At 50.1% G+C, this 20,840-nt stretch overlaps 3 protein-coding genes across 7 annotated transcripts; 2 read left to right on the top strand and 1 right to left on the bottom strand.

Moving 5' to 3' along the window:
• Window positions 1-682: 682 nt before the first annotated feature.
• On the top strand, window positions 683-6,339 carry DPAGT1 (dolichyl-phosphate N-acetylglucosaminephosphotransferase 1). The gene is made up of 9 exons (XM_017523499.2): window positions 683-1,664; window positions 2,038-2,158; window positions 2,332-2,545; window positions 2,766-2,912; window positions 4,339-4,423; window positions 4,782-4,970; window positions 5,280-5,367; window positions 5,534-5,689; window positions 5,768-6,339. The coding sequence occupies exons 1-9, from the start codon at window positions 1,504-1,506 to the stop codon at window positions 5,831-5,833; spliced, it is 1,227 nt and encodes a 408-aa protein (XP_017378988.1). The 5' UTR covers window positions 683-1,503; the 3' UTR covers window positions 5,834-6,339.
• Window positions 6,340-7,304: 965 nt separating this feature from the next.
• LOC108300632 (histone H2AX) lies at window positions 7,305-9,361 on the top strand. The gene has a single exon (XM_017523508.2). The coding sequence runs from the start codon at window positions 7,869-7,871 to the stop codon at window positions 8,298-8,300; it is 432 nt and encodes a 143-aa protein (XP_017378997.1). The 5' UTR covers window positions 7,305-7,868; the 3' UTR covers window positions 8,301-9,361.
• Window positions 9,362-9,691: 330 nt separating this feature from the next.
• On the bottom strand, window positions 9,692-18,110 carry HMBS (hydroxymethylbilane synthase). 5 transcript variants are annotated; one of them, XM_017523506.2, is made up of 14 exons: window positions 17,904-18,110; window positions 14,829-14,882; window positions 14,450-14,522; window positions 14,029-14,078; window positions 13,888-13,943; window positions 13,403-13,480; window positions 13,095-13,172; window positions 12,898-12,973; window positions 11,717-11,830; window positions 11,052-11,090; window positions 10,689-10,812; window positions 10,402-10,455; window positions 10,193-10,279; window positions 9,692-10,104 (listed from the first exon to the last, which is right to left on the bottom strand). In XM_017523506.2, exons 1-13 carry the CDS (start codon window positions 17,934-17,936, stop codon window positions 10,236-10,238), a joined length of 873 nt encoding a protein of 290 aa, XP_017378995.1. In that variant the 5' UTR covers window positions 17,937-18,110; the 3' UTR covers window positions 9,692-10,104; window positions 10,193-10,235. The 5 variants fall into 5 exon arrangements, with proteins under 5 accessions (XP_017378995.1, XP_017378991.1, XP_017378990.1 ...); XM_017523502.2 differs by having other exon boundaries at window positions 10,693-10,812; window positions 17,837-18,109; XM_017523501.2 differs by having other exon boundaries at window positions 10,693-10,812; window positions 17,904-18,109.
• Between the last annotated feature and the right edge of the window lie 2,730 nt (window positions 18,111-20,840).

The following is a 20,840-nucleotide window of genomic DNA, read 5'->3' as shown; positions in this document are numbered from 1 at the left end:
AAAAAAAAAAAAAAAAAAAAAAAAAAAAAAGATACTGGTGAATTGTTTGCAGGGGCACAGGCCAAGCAAAATGCATAGTGATCTGCAGGAAAAAAACTGACTGTGAGTTCCTCAGGCTTACAGGAAGCCAGTTGTGAGTCTGATTTCTCTGCCTCCTCAGCTCTTTCCAGAGCCTTGAAATCTCCATCTCCTCCTTATGGGAGCTTGGTACAATGCAGTGATCCAGGACCAAGCAGAAGTCTCGAGTTACCCAAGACCTGAGGGTACTCACAATCCCTCACTGAAGTGCTGAGCTCGGTTGCCGGGCAACTAACTGCTACAGTTGGGGCAGAAAGTGAGTGAGATGTTGAGAAAAAAATACCAGCATCGAAGACAAGAAAAACAGAGTGGGAGGGGCTTTTCCTTTTTTCTTTTTTTGAGGCGGAGTTTCGCTCTTATTACCCAGGCTGGAGTGCAATGGCGCGATCTCGGCTCACCGCAACCTCTGCCTCCTGGGTTCAAGCAATTCTCCTGCCTTAGCCTCCCGAGTAGCTGGGACTACAGGCATGCGCCACCATGCCCAACTAATTTTTGTATTTTTAGTAGAGACGGGGTTTCACCACGTTGACCAGATGGTCTCGATATCTTGACCTCGCGATCCACCCGCCTCGGCCTCCCAAAGTGCTGGGATTATAGGCGTGAGCCACCGCGCCCGGCCTGGGAGGGGCTTTTCAAGGATCTACGCTTTAGAGTTTACACCATCCTTCCAAATCTTAGCTGCGTTTCCGGGAACTGAGCTGTGTTTACCTTGGCTTCCGATTACCTTGGCAACAAGTTTCCTGCAAGGAACAGGCGCAGCTCCACACCCTCGAACCTGCTCCCCACCCCCTGCCTTTCAATAGCCATCTTCCTGGAGCCGGAGGCCTCCCAGATTAAGGGCGGGGTACTGGCCCTTTAGACTTGACCTACGAAGGCGGACGGAGCTAAAACTGACGTCAACCGGAATGTGAGCGGTGTCAGACACGTGGTACAAGGAGGCATTCATCTTGGAACAGGGCAACTGGCATTTCGGCTCTGGAAGTATCTTTAACATAATGTTAGGGAAGCATCTGTTCTTGGCTGCCTTTCTTTAATTGCTTTTCCAATACTCTCGCGATGATTCCACTCTCGAACAAAGGATGAAATTATAGAATCATACTTTTCTTCCACCCCCACCTCCACACTCTAGTGCCCATATTAAAAATGGCGGCCGCCGCCTTCCGCAGTGATAGTTGTTCAGCGAATAAGATCCGGGCGGAAACAGTAGGTAGGCAGGTGCAGCGAGGCAGAACCTAGGTTGCTTTAGAGAGGTTTTCAGGGGTCCCGAAGGCGGCTCAAGTCACAGTTGTTGGGTTTTGCTCAGATTGGTGTGGGAAGAGCCTGCCTGTGGGGAGCGGCCACTCCATACCGCTGAGGCCTCAGGACTGCTGCTCAGCTTGCCCGTTACCTGAGGAGGCAGCGGAGCCGGGCCCCTGACCGGTCACCATGTGGGCCTTACCGGAATTGCCCATGCCGCTGCTGGTGAATTTGATTGTCTCGTTGCTGGGATTTGTGGCCACAGTCACCCTCATCCCGGCCTTCCGGGGCCACTTCATCGCTGCGCGCCTCTGTGGTCAGGACCTCAACAAATCCAGCCGACAGCAGATGTGAGCAGCCGTACACGGGTCCGGGCAGGAGGCAAGGGCTAAGGGCTAAGGGCTAAGGAAGGAGTAGCCAGGGTGGGGGCGGGGACCAGGGTGTTAGACCATTCGTGGAGACTCAGAACTAACCCAGACAGCCTGGGACTCAGAGAGGTGATGGGCAGAACTTACTGCATTGGGGAAGGGATGGGTAGGGACCCTTGAGTGTTTAGGGACTCTAAGAGTGGTGCTCTCCCCCCCTCCGCCCCCCTCACCACTTCCCAAAATAAAGAACTGGGAATGAGAAGATCACTTTGGGTTATTGTAATATCTGCACTAGTGAGTGACCACGCCCCCTTTCCTCCCCGCCTCCCCTCGCCTCCTTGCTGCTGGGCCACAGCCCAGAATCCCAGGGAGTGATCAGCGGTGCAGTTTTCCTTATCATCCTCTTCTGCTTCATTCCTTTCCCCTTCCTGAACTGTTTTGTGAAGGAGCAGTGTAAGGCATTCCCCCACCATGAAGTAAGTGGGTTCATGGGGGTGGTTGCTTGTGGCTGGGATCTGGGAGGTACCTGAGAGAATTGGGGTTATTTGGGCTTGGGGGGAGGGGCTAAGAAATGATCAGAAAAGACAGGAATTCTTAAAAGGTGGAATGGGAGCAGGCTTGAGTCATGGACCGCCCGAGCCTCCCCCAGTTTGTGGCCCTGATAGGTGCCCTCCTTGCCATCTGCTGCATGATCTTCCTGGGCTTTGCGGATGATGTACTGAATCTGCGCTGGCGCCATAAGCTGCTGCTACCCACAGCTGCCTCACTACCTCTCCTCATGGTCTATTTCACCAACTTTGGCAACACGACCATCGTGGTGCCCAAGCCCTTCCGCCCGATTCTTGGCCTGCATCTGGACTTGGGTAAGTAGTCCTGCCACTGCTGCTCCTATGGCACCTACTTCAGGGCACCCTTCCTGGTGCTCCACATTCTCCTCCAAGTGTTCCTTTTCTGTCTTTGTGCCTGCCCAGATCCTTTTCGGTGACCCTTCATTTTACCCTCTGTCCTCACCACTTTTCTCAAATTCTTAAATCCTCTTCCCCTAGGTGGCACTACTTCTTTTCCTACCATGTCTCCCCCCAGGAATCCTGTACTATGTCTACATGGGGCTGCTGGCAGTGTTCTGTACCAATGCCATCAATATCCTAGCAGGAATTAACGGCCTAGAGGCTGGCCAGTCACTAGTCATTTCTGCTTCCATCATTGTCTTCAACCTTGTAGAGTTGGAAGGTAGGTGGAATTGAGGGTGGGGAGAGAGAAGTCTGAGTGTTAAAGGTGTGGCCTGAAATATAGCTTTGGGAAACTCAGAAAAAAAAACAGGTTTAGTAATTATAAAAGATAAAGGAAGCTACTTACTTTGCAAATAACAATGCAGATTTATTAAAAGTGAGAAAGAAAAATAGCAGCCCCATCATTTATAGCTGGATTGACACTAATAGCTTGATTATGATCTTCTCCCATTGAATATAAAGTTTCACAGAACCCCATCATTACACAGGGTCACTCTGTGACCATAATGGAGTGAGACCAAAACTAGACCTCTCCCTCTATAATCGTGTTTGAGTACAGACAAAATCACAAGATCACTGAGCAACCCACAAAATGGCCAAGATCCTTCTCTCGGCTAACATTAGCAACTGCTGCTGCTGCTTTCCAGTAACAACTCAGTTCCTACCACATTTTTTTTTTTTTTTTGAAACAAGGTCTCCTCCTCTGTTGCCCAGGCTAGAGTGTGGTGGCGTGATCTTAGCTCACTGTATCCTCCAACTCAAATGATCCTCCTGCCTCAGCTTCTCGAGTAGCTGGGACTACAGGCATGTGCCACCACACCTGACAAATTTTTGTATTTTTTGTAGAGACAGGGTTTCACCATGTTACCTAGGCTGGTCTTGAACTCCTGGGCTCAACTGATCTGCCAGCCTTGGCCTCCCAAAGTGCTGGGATTACACTTTTGAGCTCCTGTGCCCAGCCAGTTCCTGCCACTTCTTAAACATTAAAATGCTTGATCATAGAATTACTTCTGCTTTTTAACAGTCTAGAGCAAAACTCTACTTTCTTTCATCCTCTCCCAAAATACTCAAAACAAATCCTACTACAAGCCCCTCCTAACACTGTCTTACTGAGACATTCTGTGGTTCTCAGTGGCATGTGGTTTCTGAAATCTCCCTTTTTACAAGTCATTAAACCTAGCTTTGAACTATAGATGCGTTTCTAGTGGTCTTTGGCTGATGAACATCAACAAGTGCTTATTAAAGCTAAGTACTTTTTAAACACTGTCTTATTTAAATCTTATAATGGTTCTATGTGGCAGATGTTATAATCAGCCCTATTTTACAGATGAGAAAACAGGCTTAGAGAAGTTAAATATGTGATGATCAAGATCAACGTCATACAGCTAAGAAGTTAAGTTGGTATCCAAACTTATGTCAGAATGGTCTAAACCAAATTTAAGACAGTAACTAGTTTAGGAAGGCTTCATGAGAGAGGTAGAATATTGGGAGTTGCCTTGGGTGACATAAAAGGGGTATTGAGTTCTTGAAAGTGACTTGGGTGAGGTAGATGATACAGCTATAAACAGAACTTAGACAAAAATAGGATCAAGGTATTCAGGGGAAGTGGGTATTAACTTTTCCTTCTTTCTTCCTTGCTTCCAAAGGTGATTGTCGAGATGATCATGTCTTTTCCCTCTACTTCATGATACCCTTTTTTTTCACCACTTTGGGATTGCTCTACCACAACTGGTAAGTAGGCCTTGGATTAGGGGGGCAAGTACCTGAACACATGGTAAAGATGGTCCTTATCATAACCCACCTTGTGGTGGAGAGGCTAAATCTGTGCATACCTCTGTGGAGTTTTCCGCATCTTCAGTTGATCGTATTCTGAAATTTCTCTCTACCCAGCAGTAGTTTGGGATGAGTGCGTGGAGGCCCCAGGAACAGATGAATTCAGGGCCTTGGATCCTGCAGAATTGCTGCGCAACTGGAGTCTCCTCTGAGTCAGAACTAGGGTCAGGGCCAGTCCAGTGCCCACAGGGTGTGATGTGAGAGAAAGGGTTGGTAGTGCCTCTTGCCACTGGCTCAGATCCTCTCCCCCACACAGGTACCCATCACGGGTGTTTGTGGGAGATACCTTCTGTTACTTTGCTGGCATGACCTTTGCCGTGGTGGGAATCTTGGGACACTTCAGCAAGACCATGCTACTATTCTTCATGCCCCAGGTGTTCAACTTCCTCTACTCACTGCCTCAGCTCCTGCATATCATCCCCTGCCCTCGCCACCGCATACCCAGGTAGCCACTTTGGGGCTTGAAATGGACATCATAGCCTTTTCACTTGGGATATCTAATGCAAGCCTATACATTTGCTGTGCAAAGGGAGTAGGCCCAAACAAGGACTATTTCCATGTGAGTAGCCCTTTATAACTTACAAAGCACATTTACTTGCATAATCTGATACTCACAGTGGTTCTGATAGCAGTAAGCAGCTATCAGAAATAGATCTCAGGTTGACTCCACCTTCAATACTTTTCCTATTAATTAGCTACAGGGAGGAGGGTTCAAATAGTGGCCCAGTCACATGAAGCTATCTTCCCCCTGCAGACTCAATATCAAGACAGGCAAACTGGAGATGAGCTATTCCAAGTTCAAGACCAAGAGCCTCTCTTTCTTGGGCACCTTTATTTTAAAGGTAACAGGGTAACAAGGAGGTAAGGCCCTAGGTTGCCATCCTGACCTTGAGGAATGGGGAACTTAGGCCTACATCAGATCCAAGGGGAACTTGGAAGCATTAAACAGAGCCACATTCCTGAAGCATAGGTATTAGCTGAAGTTCTCTTCACCTCTGGCCCCTTCAGGTGGCAGATAGCCTCCGGCTGGTGACAATCCACCAAAGTGAGACTGAGGATGGTGAATTCACTGAATGTAACAACATGACCCTCATCAACTTGCTACTTAAAATCTTTGGGCCCATACATGAGAGAAACCTCACATTGCTCCTGCTGCTGTTGCAGGTGAGGATGGGGATAGGGTTTACTTCTCCTTGTCCCCCTTTCTTCATGATTCTTACTCCAGCCTATTTCTCCTTGCAGATCCTGGGCAGTGCCATCACCTTCTCCATTCGATACCAGCTCGTCCGACTCTTCTATGATGTCTGAGTCCCTTGATCATTGTCCTTTACCTCACAGTCTCTAGGATTCCTCACTCAGGCTGACCTCTCTCTGGACCAAGACTGCCTCCTGGCCAAGGCGTCTCACTTTTCATGCTCCTCCAGATTTTGTTCTCAGCATTTTCCTTTCCCTGTGATCACTGGCATCCTGGGCGTTTCTTGTCCTCTACTGACGACTGATTGGACTTTGCCTATGGCCTCCTGCAACTTGCCACTCTCTCCCTCTCCATCCCATCTTTGCAGCCTCATAGGGTGGGATGCAGCAGTTTTTTGTTTGTTTTTTTTTTTTTTGCAGTTATCCACACTCAAATTTCAGAGTCCTGACTTTCAAGGAACTGCTGGTCTTTGGGATAGAACTTAGGCCAGGGCTAGGGACACAGGCTCCAAGGTGACATGTCATTTGATTGTAAATTAAGTGTTCTGATTAGTAAGAGCTGAGCAGGGGGCCACATGCTCCCAATGCAGACAATAAAGTGTTGTCTTTTTCTTATTGTTCTTGTAGGTATATTTCCTATATGAGCATTTTTGGATAGATTGAGAGGGTTGGTGAGAGTACTTCCTCCAACAGGATGCCTATCTCTCTCCCTTGCATAATATGATACTCATAGTGGTTCTGATAGCAGTAAACAGCAGAGCCAGAAACAGATCTCAGGTTGACTCCACCTTAATTAGCCACGGAGGAGGGTTCAAATAGTGGCCTCCTCTCTCCTTTCTTCTTCTAGCAAGACATGAACAGAACTGAGACCAAACAGAACACGTTGAATAAATATTGAAATCCTGGCTGGGCATGGTGGCTCATGCCTGTAATCCCAGCACTTTGGGAGCCTGAGGCAGATGGATCACGAGGTCAGGAGTTTGACACCAGCCTGGCTAATATGGTGAAACCCCGTGTCTACGAAAAATACAAAAATTAGCCAGATGTGGTGGTGTGCGCCTGTAGTCCCAACTACTCTGGAGGCTGAGGCAGGAGAATTGCTTGAACCTGGGAGGCGGATGTTGCAGTGAGCCAAGATGTGCCACTGACTCCAGCCTGGGCAACAGAGCCAGACTCTGTCTCAAAAAAAAAAAAAAAAAGAAAAGAAAAAAAGAAATCCTGATACTTCAGGTGGCATGGAGGGCCACAAGATTGAAGTTATCCCGTTTCCTGGAATGGGATCAAACTTTCAGAGAGTCACTGGGTATGGTGGCTCACACCTGTAATCCCAACACTTTAGGAGGCCGAGGCAGGAGGATTGCTTGAGCCCAGGAATTCAAGACAGCCTGGGCAACAAAATGAGACTGTCTCCACAAAAATAAAATAATTAGCCAACTGTGGTGGGGGGCGCTTAGAGTAAGAGCTATTAGGGAGGTTGACCAGGGAAGATCCCTTGAGCCCAGGAGTTCGAGGCTGCAGTAAGCCGAGATCACACCACTGCACTCCCGCCTGGGTGACACAGCGAGACCCCGTCTATTAAAGAAAAAAGAAAAAACATTAAGGGGTCTCATTTCTTCCCTTTCCCTTTCTCCCTTTGCCAGGTAGGAGAAGGGTATGGAGTGACCTGGCCTGGAAAAGGAGGCAGCGGTAGCTGCAGTATTGACCCCTGTCCTTTAAAATTCCTACGCCAGCACAATTTCCCAGAAGCTTTCTAGGTGGCCTCTGACCACCCCTTTTGTCTTCAGCTTCTGGTTTCCGACTGTACCGTTTAAATCTCGCGCGCTTTACAAGGATTGGCTACATTCGCGGGTGGTTGGCCGTCTCCGCGCTACCCCTCCTTCTCGCCTTTTCTCCCCGGGCAAAAGGTTTTCAAATTCGACCAATCAACGGGCGCGCTACCTCAGCAGAGGCGCGACACCCAAGGGTTAATCGCAACCAATCGGAGGAGGGTACTGGAGAAAATAGCCAATCAGGAGGGTGCGGAGGTGTGTCCTGGGGGCTATAAAGACGGCCTCTCGGCGCGCGCGCGCGCACGACAGTAGTTGGACTGCGGAGGGTGTTTGTCGTGCTGTTTCTGAGCCGTTGAGCTTCACCGGTCTACCTCGCTAGCATGTCGGGCCGCGGCAAGACTGGCGGCAAGGCCCGCGCCAAAGCCAAGTCGCGCTCGTCGCGTGCCGGCCTCCAGTTCCCCGTGGGCCGCGTACACCGGCTGCTGCGGAAGGGCCACTACGCCGAGCGCGTTGGCGCCGGCGCGCCAGTGTACCTGGCGGCAGTGTTGGAGTACCTCACCGCTGAGATCCTGGAGCTGGCGGGCAATGCGGCCCGCGACAACAAGAAGACGCGGATCATCCCCCGCCACCTGCAGCTGGCCATCCGCAACGACGAGGAGCTCAACAAACTGCTGGGCGGCGTAACGATCGCCCAGGGAGGCGTTCTGCCCAACATCCAGGCCGTGCTGCTGCCCAAGAAGACCAGCGCCACCGTGGGGCCGAAGGCGCCCTCGGGCGGCAAGAAGGCCACCCAGGCCTCACAGGAGTACTAAGAGGGCCCGCGTCGCGGCCGGCCGCCAGGCCTCCCCATGCCACCACAAAGGCCCTTTTAAGGGCCACCACCGCCCTCACGGAAAGAGCTGAGCCACTTCAGACTGCGGAGCAAGCAGGCCGCGGCTCTCGCCTCCCTTCCCCTCCCCTCGCCCGCCGCCCGGCCTGGAGTCCCCGTCCGCCCCCGCTCCTGGCCCGCACCCCCGGCCTCGTCGGCCTCGGGCCCTGCCAAGTCCGCCGGCCGGTCTCCGGTAGGGCTGGGGCGCTCTTCGGTGACCGCCGTGGCGCGGAGGACCCGAGCCTGCCGGGGGGAGACCGGCGACGCAGCACCTGCCCGCCTCGGCGCTCGTGACTCAGCCGCCCCATCCTGAGTCGCTGAGGGGCTGCGGGGAGGCCGCAGCACCTTCTGGAAGACTTAGCCTTCCTCTCTGACGCAGGGCCGAGGTGGGCAGCCCAGGCCAAGAGGCCGGCGGCCCTGAAGGTGAGTGAGTCCCTCGGCAGCTGCAGCCGGGGCATCTGGTCCTCCCCCGTCGTGGTGCTTAGCCCAGGACTTCCAGACGTGGCCGCTGGCCTGGAGGCTTTGGAGGGAGAGATACGCTCGCTGATTTCCGTCTGGCGCCCCCTCTGCGGCCAGGACTCAGGCCTTTCACGTCAGATCTCCATCTTCATTCATAGGTCTGCCCTGGGGCCGGGACGAAACACTTGGTAACAGGCACATCTTCCTCCCGAGTGACTGCCTCCTAGGAGGACATTTGGGGGAGGGTAGAGGTCTGCAGTTCGGCTTCACGGCTGGCTATGTGGACAGCAAGAGTCGTTTTCGCAGAAGCCAACTGGCAGCCAGGCCTGTCAGGCCTCCCCACGCTGCCCCATTTCCCTTCCAGCAAACTCTACTCGGCAATCCAAGCACCTAGATACCAGCACAAGTTGGTTAATCCCTGTCTGGACTGAGCCTCTGTTGGCTTCCGAACTGGAATTTTGCAGCTAACCCTTCCAAGACTAGAACCTGAGGCATTGGGGAGTTTTAGATGGACTAATTTTATTAAAGGATTGTTTCTTTTTTAAATGGAGCGTTTGTTTTCATTTTGCAAGAGGGTGTAGAATTAGTGACTTTGTATACCTTCCCGAGATAGTGGGGGTGGGAGGGACCATGCAATAAAATAGGCTCTACTGTTAACTAGAGAAGGGACAAACCATAGGAATTTAAGACTATGGCTCTGTTTCTCAGTGTTTCTGGGAGACAATTTATTCTGTGTGAAATGAAAACTATTGAGGCAGAAGCAGAAAGGATGTTCCAGGAGAACTTTGGGCAAAAGTCCCAGCCTCAGAAGTAAGGGTGAAAGGGCTTTGTGTTTGTTCATATCTTCCTGCCCACCCCACGAAAGAAAAACAAAAAGCACCTTCAGAGCTGGTTTATTAGTAGAGTTGGTTACATTCAAAGGCTGTGGCTTGGATTTCTCTAAAGAGATGAAGCCCCCACATACTGAGGAGGCAAGGCAGTCATCAAGTCCTCATGGTGTGGCAAATCCCTGGAAGGCTTGGACCCTGCTGTTCAGTCTCCTGGGGTAATTGCTCCTCAGCTAGCATGAGAATGGGTACTGGACAGCAGCAACCCAGGCATGCCGCACAGACCAGTTAATGGGCATCATTAAGCTGCCGTGCAACATCCAGGATGTTTTTGGCTCCTTTGCTCAGCAACAAGTTGGCCAGGCTGATGCCCAAGTTCTGGGCAGCCAGCTGGGGTCCTCGCGGAATGTTCTGAGCAGTGATGCCTACTAGCTGTGGGTCATCCTCAGGGCCATCTTCATGCTGTATGAGTGGAGGTGGGATTTGGTGAGAACAAGAGAGATTACATGCACTCTTGTTTATTACCCCCCTCACCCTTCAGCTTTGGTACCTGGGCAGGGACATGGATTGTAGCCTGCATGGTGTCCTGTATGCTATCTGAGCCATCTAGACTCCAGACTCCTCCAGTCAGGTACAGCTGGGGAAGAAAACAGTTGCCTCAACACAGTATGAGAGGGGACTGCTTAGAAGCCTGGATGCACAGGAAGAAATGCCACAGTCCTCCCTTCCCTGCCTTTCCACCCATTTTCCCCTGCTTACTTGCCCATCCTTCATAGCTGTATGCACAGCTACTGGCACACTGCAGCCTCCTTCCTGCAATGAGAAGTTGCTATGAGCTCCAAGGGCTCTTAATACCACCCTGTGACCACAGACCTGAGGACACCACTGAAAAGGCAACTGTGGGCCCATACCTGGTCCTCTCCATACACAACATTCAGCAAGAATGAGTTAGCACTATATACAAAGCATTCATGTGAGAAATCTCCCCACCACCATTCCCAGCTCTCCAAGTCCCCAGCCCTCCACAGGTGGAGCACAGGTCCTACCTACCAGGTGCCTCAGGAAGGCTCTTTCAGCGATGCAGCGAAGCAGAGTTTCAGGATCATGCAGCACACCCACCAAATCCAAGATGTCCTGGTCCTTGGCTCGGACTTCCACACCCAAGGCCCCCTGATGGAAAAACACCCTAGGACATCAGGCCTGATTTTCCCCAACCAATGGCACCAAGCATGGAAACACCTCTATCTACTTGCTCCCCAGGGTCTTCCGGACTGGTAGAATCCCAAGGCCTGCCCCTCCCTGAGAATACTATTCTGAGGAAGCAGATGCAGAAGGTTGTGAGACCAACTTCTTGGCTGAGAACAAAGGGAAGCGGTATGTCAACATGTGGCTTCCCTGGTCAAGTATACCTGGCCCACAGCATACATGCATTCCTCAGGGTGCAAGATCTGTGGAGGCAGAACAGGTAGTCAGAAGGGTGGACATGGGGATGTCTAAAACACCTGGCAGTGAGTTGGGGGGTTCCCTGTAATCTGGAAAGCCTCGGTAGACCTGAGTGTGAGTCTGTCCTTTTTTTTATTATTATTTTTTATTTATTTATATTTTTTTTGTAAATTTTCTCCATGAATGTCTAGAGTCTGGCCTCTGATTTACAATCTTCCTAGCTTGTGGTGTTAGAGGTGGGATGGTCAAGAAGTGAAGACAGATGGTCCTCAACTTACAGTGGGGTTACATCATGATAAACCCATTGTTAGTTGCAAACATAAGCTGAAAATGCATTTACTACACCTAGCCTACCTTATATGTTTTTAGAACACTTAACAAGTAGCCTATTATAGTCAGGCAAAATCATCTGACACAAAGCCTATTTTACAATAAAGTGTTGAATCTCATGTAATTGATTGAATACTATACTGAAAGTAAAAAACAGAATGGCTGGGTACTCAAAGTACAGTTTCTACTGAATGTGTATGGCTTTCACACAGTCATAAAGTCTAAAAATCCTAAACTGGGTATGATGTAAGGCAGAAGGGAGACGCAGACAAACTGGGGAGAGGATAGGGGCAGCCCCTACCTGCCCCACCCGGTTGTGCCAGCCCATGCGCTGCAGGCCAGCTGTTGCCAGGATGATTGCACTGAACTCCTGCTGCTCATCCAGCTTCCGAAGACGGGTGTTGAGGTTTCCCCGCTGTGGAGAGTTGCTAAGGACCATAGTGTCGGGCAATCTGGGGCTTCATGCCGTTCCCTCTGCCTGAGTCTTAACCTCTCTAGCTGGCTGACTTTCATTCATCAGCTAACACTTATATCATACTTACTACATGCCAGACACTGCTCTAAATGTGCTCTCCATATGTCAGCTCATTTCATCTTCACAACAGCCCTGTGAGGAAGGTAGTATTATTATCCCCACTTTATAGATGAGGAAAATGACATAAGAAGGCTAAATAACTTGCTCAAGGTTACAAGACCTCTGAGAAACCTTCCCTGACCCCCAGATTTCTGTGTTTAGATGTTCCAACTAGAAGTTTCCAAAAAATTCACAACTTCACTTAGCACATACTATTTTTAAATTTAGTTTTATGAAATGTACTACATATTCATTGTAAAAGTCAAAACAACATAAGAGCATATAAAAATGGAAGTACCGGCCGGGCGTGGTGGCTCTAGCCTGTAAGCCCAGCACTTTGGGAGGCGGAGGCTGGTGGATCACCGGAGGTCAGGAGTTTGATACCAGTCTGACCAACATGGTGAAACCCCGTCTCTACTAAAAATCCAAAACTTAGCCAGGCATGGTGGCAGGTGCCTATAATCCCAGCTACTTGGGAGGCTGAGGCAGGAGGCCTGCTTGAACCCAGGAAGCAGAGGTTGCAGAGATCACGCCACTGCATTCCAGCCTGGGCGACAGAGCAAGACTCTGTCTAAAAAAATAAAGAGGTACTCTCTATCCCTTCAGAAGCAGTCACTGTTCAGTATAACTGCATTATCCCTAAATAAAAAGTAAACTCTTCATATGCAGGGGCAATGTTTATGTTGCTCACCATTATCCCCAATGCCTTGCATTCCAAGCACTTGCCTGGGGCTAATAAAACATTAGACTATAAATGAGTGGACAGATGAGTGGATGGAAGGAAAGACAGACCACTGACCCCATGTGCTGCTAGCTGGAAGCCCCTTCCCACTCTCAGGACTCCCAGAGTCCTCTAGACCTTGTTTTTTTCCTTGGCTGCTGCCCCTATCCCTCTTCTAAAAGGATACGATGCTCCTGAACTCCAGGTGTGGGAACTTTCTCTGCAGTTGGGCCGCTCTCCGCAGGGAGCTGGTTCCCACCACACTGCCGAGAGAGGTTACAATGAGATTTTAACACTAGGCTGTCACTGTTCCTTTCCTCTCCTCCTCCCATCCTTCCATCTTTGGGCACATCCCACCAAGCTGCCTATCCAGGCCCCACTTACCTCTTTTCTGGCAAAGTTTCTAGGGTCTTCCCAACAAATTTTGGGTGAAAGACAACAGCATCATGGGGGTTTTCCCGCCTGGGGGATGAAGGAAGGGCATAAAATGAGGGAAGAGATTTCAGTTTAGATCACCTCTACTCTCTCTCGATTGCCAACTCACTGGTATTTCCTGAGTTTTCTGCCACCAATCAACACTCCTCAGGGCAGAGGAGATAAGCCCGAAGCAGAGGGTCAGGTCCCAAAGGGAAACGCAAAGGTTCACATGATGCCTAACACTGCCCAGGCCCCCTTACTTGCAAGACTCTTACTTGCAGATGGCTCCTATGGTGAAGCCAGGAGGAAGCACAGTGGGCAGGTCCTTCAGGGAGTGAACAACCAGGTCCACTCTACAAAGATGGGAGAGGGGAGCAAGGAGAAAGTGTATGAGCAGCCAGCCATCACCCCTTCTCCGCCAATCCCTGGGTCTACTTCAGTGGTGGAGCCTAGGGCAGTTCAGGAAGCACGCCTTCCCAAGACCTCAGGAGCCTGAAACCTGCTCTCCTCTCACCCTGCCTCCTACCCTCCCTCCCCCGGCCATTCTTGCAGTCCAGGCAGCCAGATGGCTCAGAACCAAGACACTCTCCTTTTCTGAAGGCTGAAAAAACCCACCTATGAGCCACCTTCAGCCTCTCTAAGGGTTTAAGCCCAGCAGCCTAGCTGACATCGGGGTCCCTGCAATAGACCTAACATACTAGGGTCCCAGCAAGAGACCAGGGTGGGGGGGAGGTGGCACCACACTCCTATCTTTACTTACTCATTCCTCTCCAGGGCATGTTCAAGCTCCTTGGTAAACAAGCTCTTCTCTCCAATCTGTTGGGCAAGAAGGAGCCTGGGTGAATCCCTTGAGGGAAGGAAAGAAGAGTGGGGACAAGAACTGGGGGGAAGATGATGTTACCTTAGAGAGTGCAGTATCAAGGATCTTGTCCCCTGTGGTGGACATAGCAACTGAGGAGAGAGTCAATCAATCAGGTGCTCATTGATCAACATTTACTGAGGCCAGCACTGTGTTACAATTCATGATAGGGACAGAGGCATGTAAGCCCTGATCCCTGCCCTCTAAGTATGTACAATCGAGCAGAAGACCAGAAACACTCATAAAAAAGACCCAAAGCTCAAGATGTTAAATGCCAGGCTAACCCAGGTAGTCAGAGCTAGGAGTATTCAGAGGAAAGCACCTTTGGAGCTGGGAGCAGCCAAGAGGGATTCTCAGGGCAGTGGGACAGGCTTTAGTCATAGGCAAAGCCAGAAATGCTGTTTTCTCCCCTCTTGGGATACTGGGCTTCCCATTAGCTTCCACTTCTTTCCAGAAAACTCACTGATTTCAAACTGCAGGCCAGGGTACAGGGCTTTCAGTGTTGCCACCACACTGTCTGTCTGTATGCGCGCAAGCTGGGGGTAGAGATTTCAATTAGTCCTGCCCTTCCCAGCCACTGCTCAGACTCTCATAGCTTAGGCAGATGCTGAAGGGACCGGAATTTCCATCTGGGAATGAGAAGGGGCTTGGGAGTCATCTGCACTCCAACAATTTTCCCAGCCCAGGGATGATCTTGCCATAGAATGTAATCTGCCATTCCTCCGCCCAGCCACGCCACCTCTTCCATGCTAGGAACCAACCCTTTGAGTCCCCCAATTTGTGATGCTGTGAGCATCACAGCTGTTCCAGCAAACCTCCTCCACCCCGGCTCCTGCACTCACCTGGCTCTTGCGGGTACCCACACGAATCACTCTCATCTTTGGGCTGTTTTCTTCCTGCAGAAAAAGTTCCCAGGTCACAGTTCCCTCTGTTCCTTGTGTTCCTCACCACCTTGTCCAAGAACCAGAATCACTGGCTTGGAAGAAAAGAACTCAGCCTGTGGCCAACTGAGTCTCAGAGTGGGAAAATACTCCAAGGCTGGTCCCTTTAACCTCCCTCAGTTTCTTCTGCCTTCCTCAGGGACCCACAGAAGCAGAGACCAGAGGGAGGCAATAGTAGGATCTGTTGTTGCTGTCACTGCAGTAACCAGGACACTGAGCCCTGAAGCCAAGGCAGTTGTCAGTGGGAGTGTGGTGCACAGCAGGTGGGTAAAGAGATAGGGCCCATCAGCCTGGCCACAGGGAGGGTGGGGCCTGCAGCTGGCAGGGGCAGGGGAGCCAGGACCACACTGGGGAACCAGTGCTGAGTCACTGGAGGACAGATTCATTATCTACAACAGACGAGGCCCTTGACAAAATTTCAGTGCCATCAAGATGCCACATGGAGTAGACTAGAGTCTAAAAACAGCAAGCTGCCACCTTCTCCAGCAAGAGACCCAGATGTCTGGCTGCAAAATAACTCAAGAAGATGAAGATTTCAGAGCGGGGAAAGGGGACAGTATTAAGGGTTCCTTAATCTGGCTGGACTGCATACATTAAGACTGAAGTAAACAGATCTGATGTACAGTCCTGCTCAGCCTCTTGGCTGGGTGACCTTGGGTACATTGTCCCAACAGGATCTGTTTGTTCATCTATAAAGTGAAGAGGTTTGGACTCAGGTTTCTTCTGCCTCAGATATTCCATATGAGGCCACACTGCCTAACATTCATTCACCTAGAGTGCTGCCCTGGTTTCACCAAGAAGGAAATATTGGGAGGCCAGAGCCCAAGCCAAGAACTCAAAAGGACACGCCTCTTCCTCCTGCCAGAGTACCTTGGACAAAAGTATTCACTGCCAAGTAGGTAGAACTGAATTCTTCAGTCTAAGACGGAGGTCCCATTTCTTTCTACATCAGACAGTGGCCACCGTAGATACTGATACTGTTGACATTCCCTGATCTGGGATGTTCATCCTATGGAGTTCCTTTTTATTTATTCATTTGTTTATTTTTCTACCCCCACCCTTTTTGTTTGTTTGTTTTTTTTTTTGAGACAGAGTCTTGCTCAGTTGCCCAGGCTGGAGTGCAGTGGCACAATCTCAGCTAACTGCAACCACCGCTTCACAGGTTCAAGCAATTCTCCTGACTCAGCCTCCCAAGAAGCTGGGACTAGAGACGCATGCCACTATACCTGGCTAATTTTTATTTATTTTTTTTTTTCCTTTTTTTTTTCAAGATGGGGTTTCACCATGTTGGTCAGGCTGGTCTTGAACTCCTGACCTCAGGTGATCCACCCGCCTTAGCCTCCAAAGTGCTTGGATTACAGGCGTGAGCCACCACGCCCGGCCAATTTTTATTTTTATTTTTATTTTTTTGAGACTAAGTCTTGCTCTGTTGCCCAGGCTGGAGTGCAATGGTGCGAACTCAGCTCGCTGCAATCTCTACCTCCCAAGTTCAAGTGATTCACCTGTCTCAGCCTCCCGAGTACCTGGGATTACAGGCGTATGCCACCACACCCAGCTAATTTTTTGTATTTTTAGAAACAGGGTTTTATTGTGTTCCCCAGGCTGTTCTTGAACTCCTGAGCTCAGGCAATTCACCTGCCTCGACCTCACAAAGTGCAAGGATTACAGGCGTGAGCCACCATGCCTGGCCTAATTTTTATATTTTTAGTAGAGATGGGGTTTCACCATATTGGCCAGGGTGCTGTGGAGTTCTTTTGCACCCAGACATCTGGGGCCTCTATTGCTGCAGCAGGTGACAGCTTGTTGCCCTTAGACTCTGGTCTACTCCATGTGGTTACTCCAATAAATCAACCCTGGGATACCCTTTGCAAATTAGGCTAGGCTTGAAATACTAAACGTGGCCACCAAAATTCTGGGACACAGGGAGCCTACAGGAAGGAATCTGAGGTCCCAGAACTACTAGGTTCAAATAATTCCTTAAGATCATTGAATGTGCACAGCATATTCAAGTCAAACCATTTCATTAAAAAATAAAACACTGAGCACTTCTATGTTGAAGCTATTGCTTTTGCATATTGTTGTCTTCTCAACAATCCTATCAAGTAGACAAGACAGGCACCTTTGGCACCATGTTACAGAAGCAAATAGTGGCACCGAGGGGTGAGGTGACTTGCCCAGGGTCACACAGCTAATAAAGGGTAGAGAGTTGGGGCTACAATTCAGATCTTCCTATTCCTAGTCCAGGGCTCTGGAATGACTGCACGAGCAAAGAATCCCACCCCTCACCAATTGGCTGGACAGGGGGAGATAAGCAGCTCCCCATCTCTTTCTTATCTCAGGCTGGCAGTGACTTCCAACAACTCTGCAGTTTGCCTGTGCACAAGTCCAGAGCTTGGCAGGCAGGCTAGTAATGGGAAGGCCCACGGTGGCCTCCAACCCACAGTAGTAATTCAGTGGGTGTATCTCAGCTGGGGATTGGAGAGTTGGCTGTAGCTGGGAGACCACTACAATAGAAAAAGAGAGAAGGCACACTTCCAAGACGTTTGTTTGCAGTTCGGAGGCTTGGCTTACGCTCTCTCCTCTGAATCAAAAGTGGAACGTGTCTTCCCAAAGATGCCGCATCTGCATCCGACTCGGCCCAGCCTCAAGGGAAAGGGCCCCGTCTGTGTAGACGAACATTTGTGGTCTGGGTCACTAAATCTAGAGCCATGCATCCCAGGCCTGACAGGAATCCCACCCAGATGCCCGCAGGAACGCTGTTCTGTTCCAGACAATCCTTTCACTCTTAACCTAGTACCACCGTTCTCTGATTTCCCCATTCCTTTCGAAGGGCAACTGGCCCTTTAAAAACTATTCGGACAAAAAAAATGGATAGCCGTTCCGACCAATAGACGACGGAGGATGGCAACCTGGGGCCAATCGCTGCAAGGCTCGTCCAGAAGCCCAAAGGGTGCTGGTCACCGGCTCAGCACTCACCGCTGTTGCAGCCGCGTTGCCGTTACCAGACATGGCTCCTCTCGGGAAGTAGGCTATGTGCGAGTGCCGCTAAGGTCCCCCGGCCCTGGGAAGCCGGGGGCTCCGGCCAGCGAGCACCGGGAACACGTGGGCCCCGAGCTCGTCCTACAGTCGGACTACTGGTCTCCGCAGGGCTTCGCGTCACTTCCGGCGCCCTCCCTTGAAGGGGAGGTGCCTCCCTCTGGGCGGGAATTGGAACTTTGCGGCAGAGTAGACCTTCACATTCAACCTCTCCATTCCACAGCTGTGGCATGAGCAAGTGGTACAGCTTCTATGGCGATTCCTTTGCTCTATTCAAACTTAGTTTTGCCACAACCCTGAAGTAGGCTGCATTTTCCTGTTGTTGTTGTTGTTGTTGTTGTTGTTTTGAGACAGAGTTTCACTCTTGTTGCCCAGGCTGGAGTGCAGTGGCGCGATCTCGCCTCACCGCAACTTCTGCCTCCCGGGTTCAAGCGACTGTCCTACCTCAGCCTCCTGAGTAGCTAGGATTACAGGCATGCACCACCACACCCGGTTAATTCTATATTTTTAGTAGAGACGGGGTTTTACCATGTTGGCCAAGCTGTTCTGGACCTCCTGACCTCAGGTGATCCGCCCGCCTCGGCCTCCAAAAGTGCTGGGATTACAGGCCTCTGTTTTTTTTATACAGGGTTTCACTGTGTCCCCAGACTGGAGTGCAATGACATGATCATGGGTCACTGCAGCCTTGACCTCCCAGGCTCCAGCTATCCTCCCACCTCAGCCTCCCAGGCAGCTAGGACTACATGTGGGCACCACCACGTCGGGCTAATTTTTAAATGTTTTGTAGAGACAGCAGGGAGGTGGTCTCACTGTGTTGCTCAGACTGGTCTCAAACTCCTGGACTAAAGTGATCATCTCACCTTGGCCTCCCAAAGTACTGGGATTACAGGTGTGAGCCACTGGCCCAGCCAGCATTTCAGTTCTTAAAATGAGGAAACTGCTTCAGAGAGATTAAAGATCATGCCTAAAAGTAACTGGAGTGGCAACACAAACACTACATACATGTTAGTGAGAACAGGGCTTCATAGGAAAAGTGCTTTCCCATGAACTTAATTAACAGTCATGATTATTAATAATCACCTAGCTGGGTGTAATGGCTTACACCTATAATCCCAGCACTTTGGGAGGCCAAGGCATGAGGATTGCTTCAGCCCAGGAGTTTGAGACCAACCTGGGCAACATGGTGAAAACCTCATCTCTACAAAAAATACAAAAAGAGCCAGATGTAGCGGCACATGCCTGTAGTCCCAGCTACTTGGGAGGCTGAGGTGGGAAGACTGCTTGAGCCCAGGAGGCCGAGGCAGCTGTGAGCTGTGATGGTGCCACTGCACTCTAGCCTGAATGACAGAGTGAGACCTTTTTTTTTTGAGACGATGTTTCATTCTTGTTGTCCAGGCTGCAATGGTGCAATCTTGGCTCACTGCAACCTCCAACTCCCAGGTTCAAGCGATTCTCCCACCTCAGCCTCCTGAGTAGCTAGGATTACAGGCACCCGCCACCACTCCCGGCTAGTTTTTGTATTGTTAGTAGAGATGAGGTTTCACCATTTTGGTCAGGATGGTCTCGAACTCCTGACCTCAGGCAATCCACCCACCTCAGCCTCTCAAAGTGCTGGGATTACAGGCATGAGCCACTGTGCCCAGCTGAGACCATGTCTTAAGGGAAAAAAAAATCACCCATGTGCTGAGCACTGTATAAAAAACTAATACCTATTTGCTCTTTAGGCTTTCATGATAGCCATACAGGGTAGGTGTTACAATTCTTAATGTACAGATGAAGAAAGAGGTTGAGGGGGAAAGGGTGGGAGTCGGATGAGGGATAAGAGACTACACATTTGGGATGGTGTACACTGCTTTTGGTGGGCACCAAATGTCAGAAATCACTGTTAAAGAACTTATTCACATAACCAAACACCACCTGTTCCCCTCAAACCCACTGAAAATAAAAAATACATTTAAAAACGAAAAAACAGGTTGAGAAGGTAAGATGTACCCTAAGGCAACCAGCACAGCTAGGATTTGAACCCAGGTCAGCGGATCCAAAGTCTACTCAGCAGCTACAATACTGCCAGTGTTTTTTCCTTTTGGACACAGGGTCTCTGTCACCCAGGTTGGAGTGCAGTGGCGTGATCAAGGCTCACTGTAGCCTCAACTTCCTGGGCTGAAGCGATCTTCCCACCTCTTCTCAGCCTCCTGAGTAGCTGGGACCATAGGCAAGTGCCACCAGGCTGGGCTAATTTATTTTTATTTCTTGCACAGACAGGGTCTCAACTATGTTGCCTGGGCTGGTCTTGAACTCCTGGGCTCAAGCGATCCTCTCACCTCAGCCCTGCAAAGTGTTGGGATTACAGGCATGAACCACCATGCCCAGCCCATGCCAATCCTAAATACCACCTAAACCACAATATCAAACTTATATCCTCCAATTAAACAACACAGGAGATGAAATTAGGTGAGGTTGTGGGGAAAAAAACAATAGGAGCAATTTTCTGACAGCCAGCGCCACCCAAATTACACAGGGACACCTGGCAACATAAACTTTAGCTGACAATTTAAAAGAGGGAAAGATGTTTCCAGAAAGGACCTTTTATCCTGTTTATCATCTGGTACTAAGTACAGTAAGACACCAACCTACCAATTATTAAGGTAGGTTAAGCCCAAAGCTTCCTACCAGAATCTGCCTCCTGCTTGAGTATTTTGCCCACACTAGAGTCACAGAGACCAGCAAGAGCTGTTTTGGGGGTCTCAGTCCAGGGTGTTCCTGGAGCTCAGTCATTAGGTTCTTTGCTGAGGTTCTTCAGTAAACTGAACTGTACTCGATGCCACAGGCCCCACCCATTACCGGAACAAGACTGATCTCCAAGACCACCCACCATAG

This window comes from Cebus imitator, unplaced genomic scaffold, assembly GCF_001604975.1.
Source record: "Cebus imitator isolate Cc_AM_T3 unplaced genomic scaffold, Cebus_imitator-1.0 Scaffold28, whole genome shotgun sequence".
Taxonomy (NCBI): domain Eukaryota; kingdom Metazoa; phylum Chordata; class Mammalia; order Primates; family Cebidae; genus Cebus; species Cebus imitator.
Note: the sequence above shows the minus strand (reverse complement) of the source record. Positions and strands in the feature narration are given on the sequence as shown.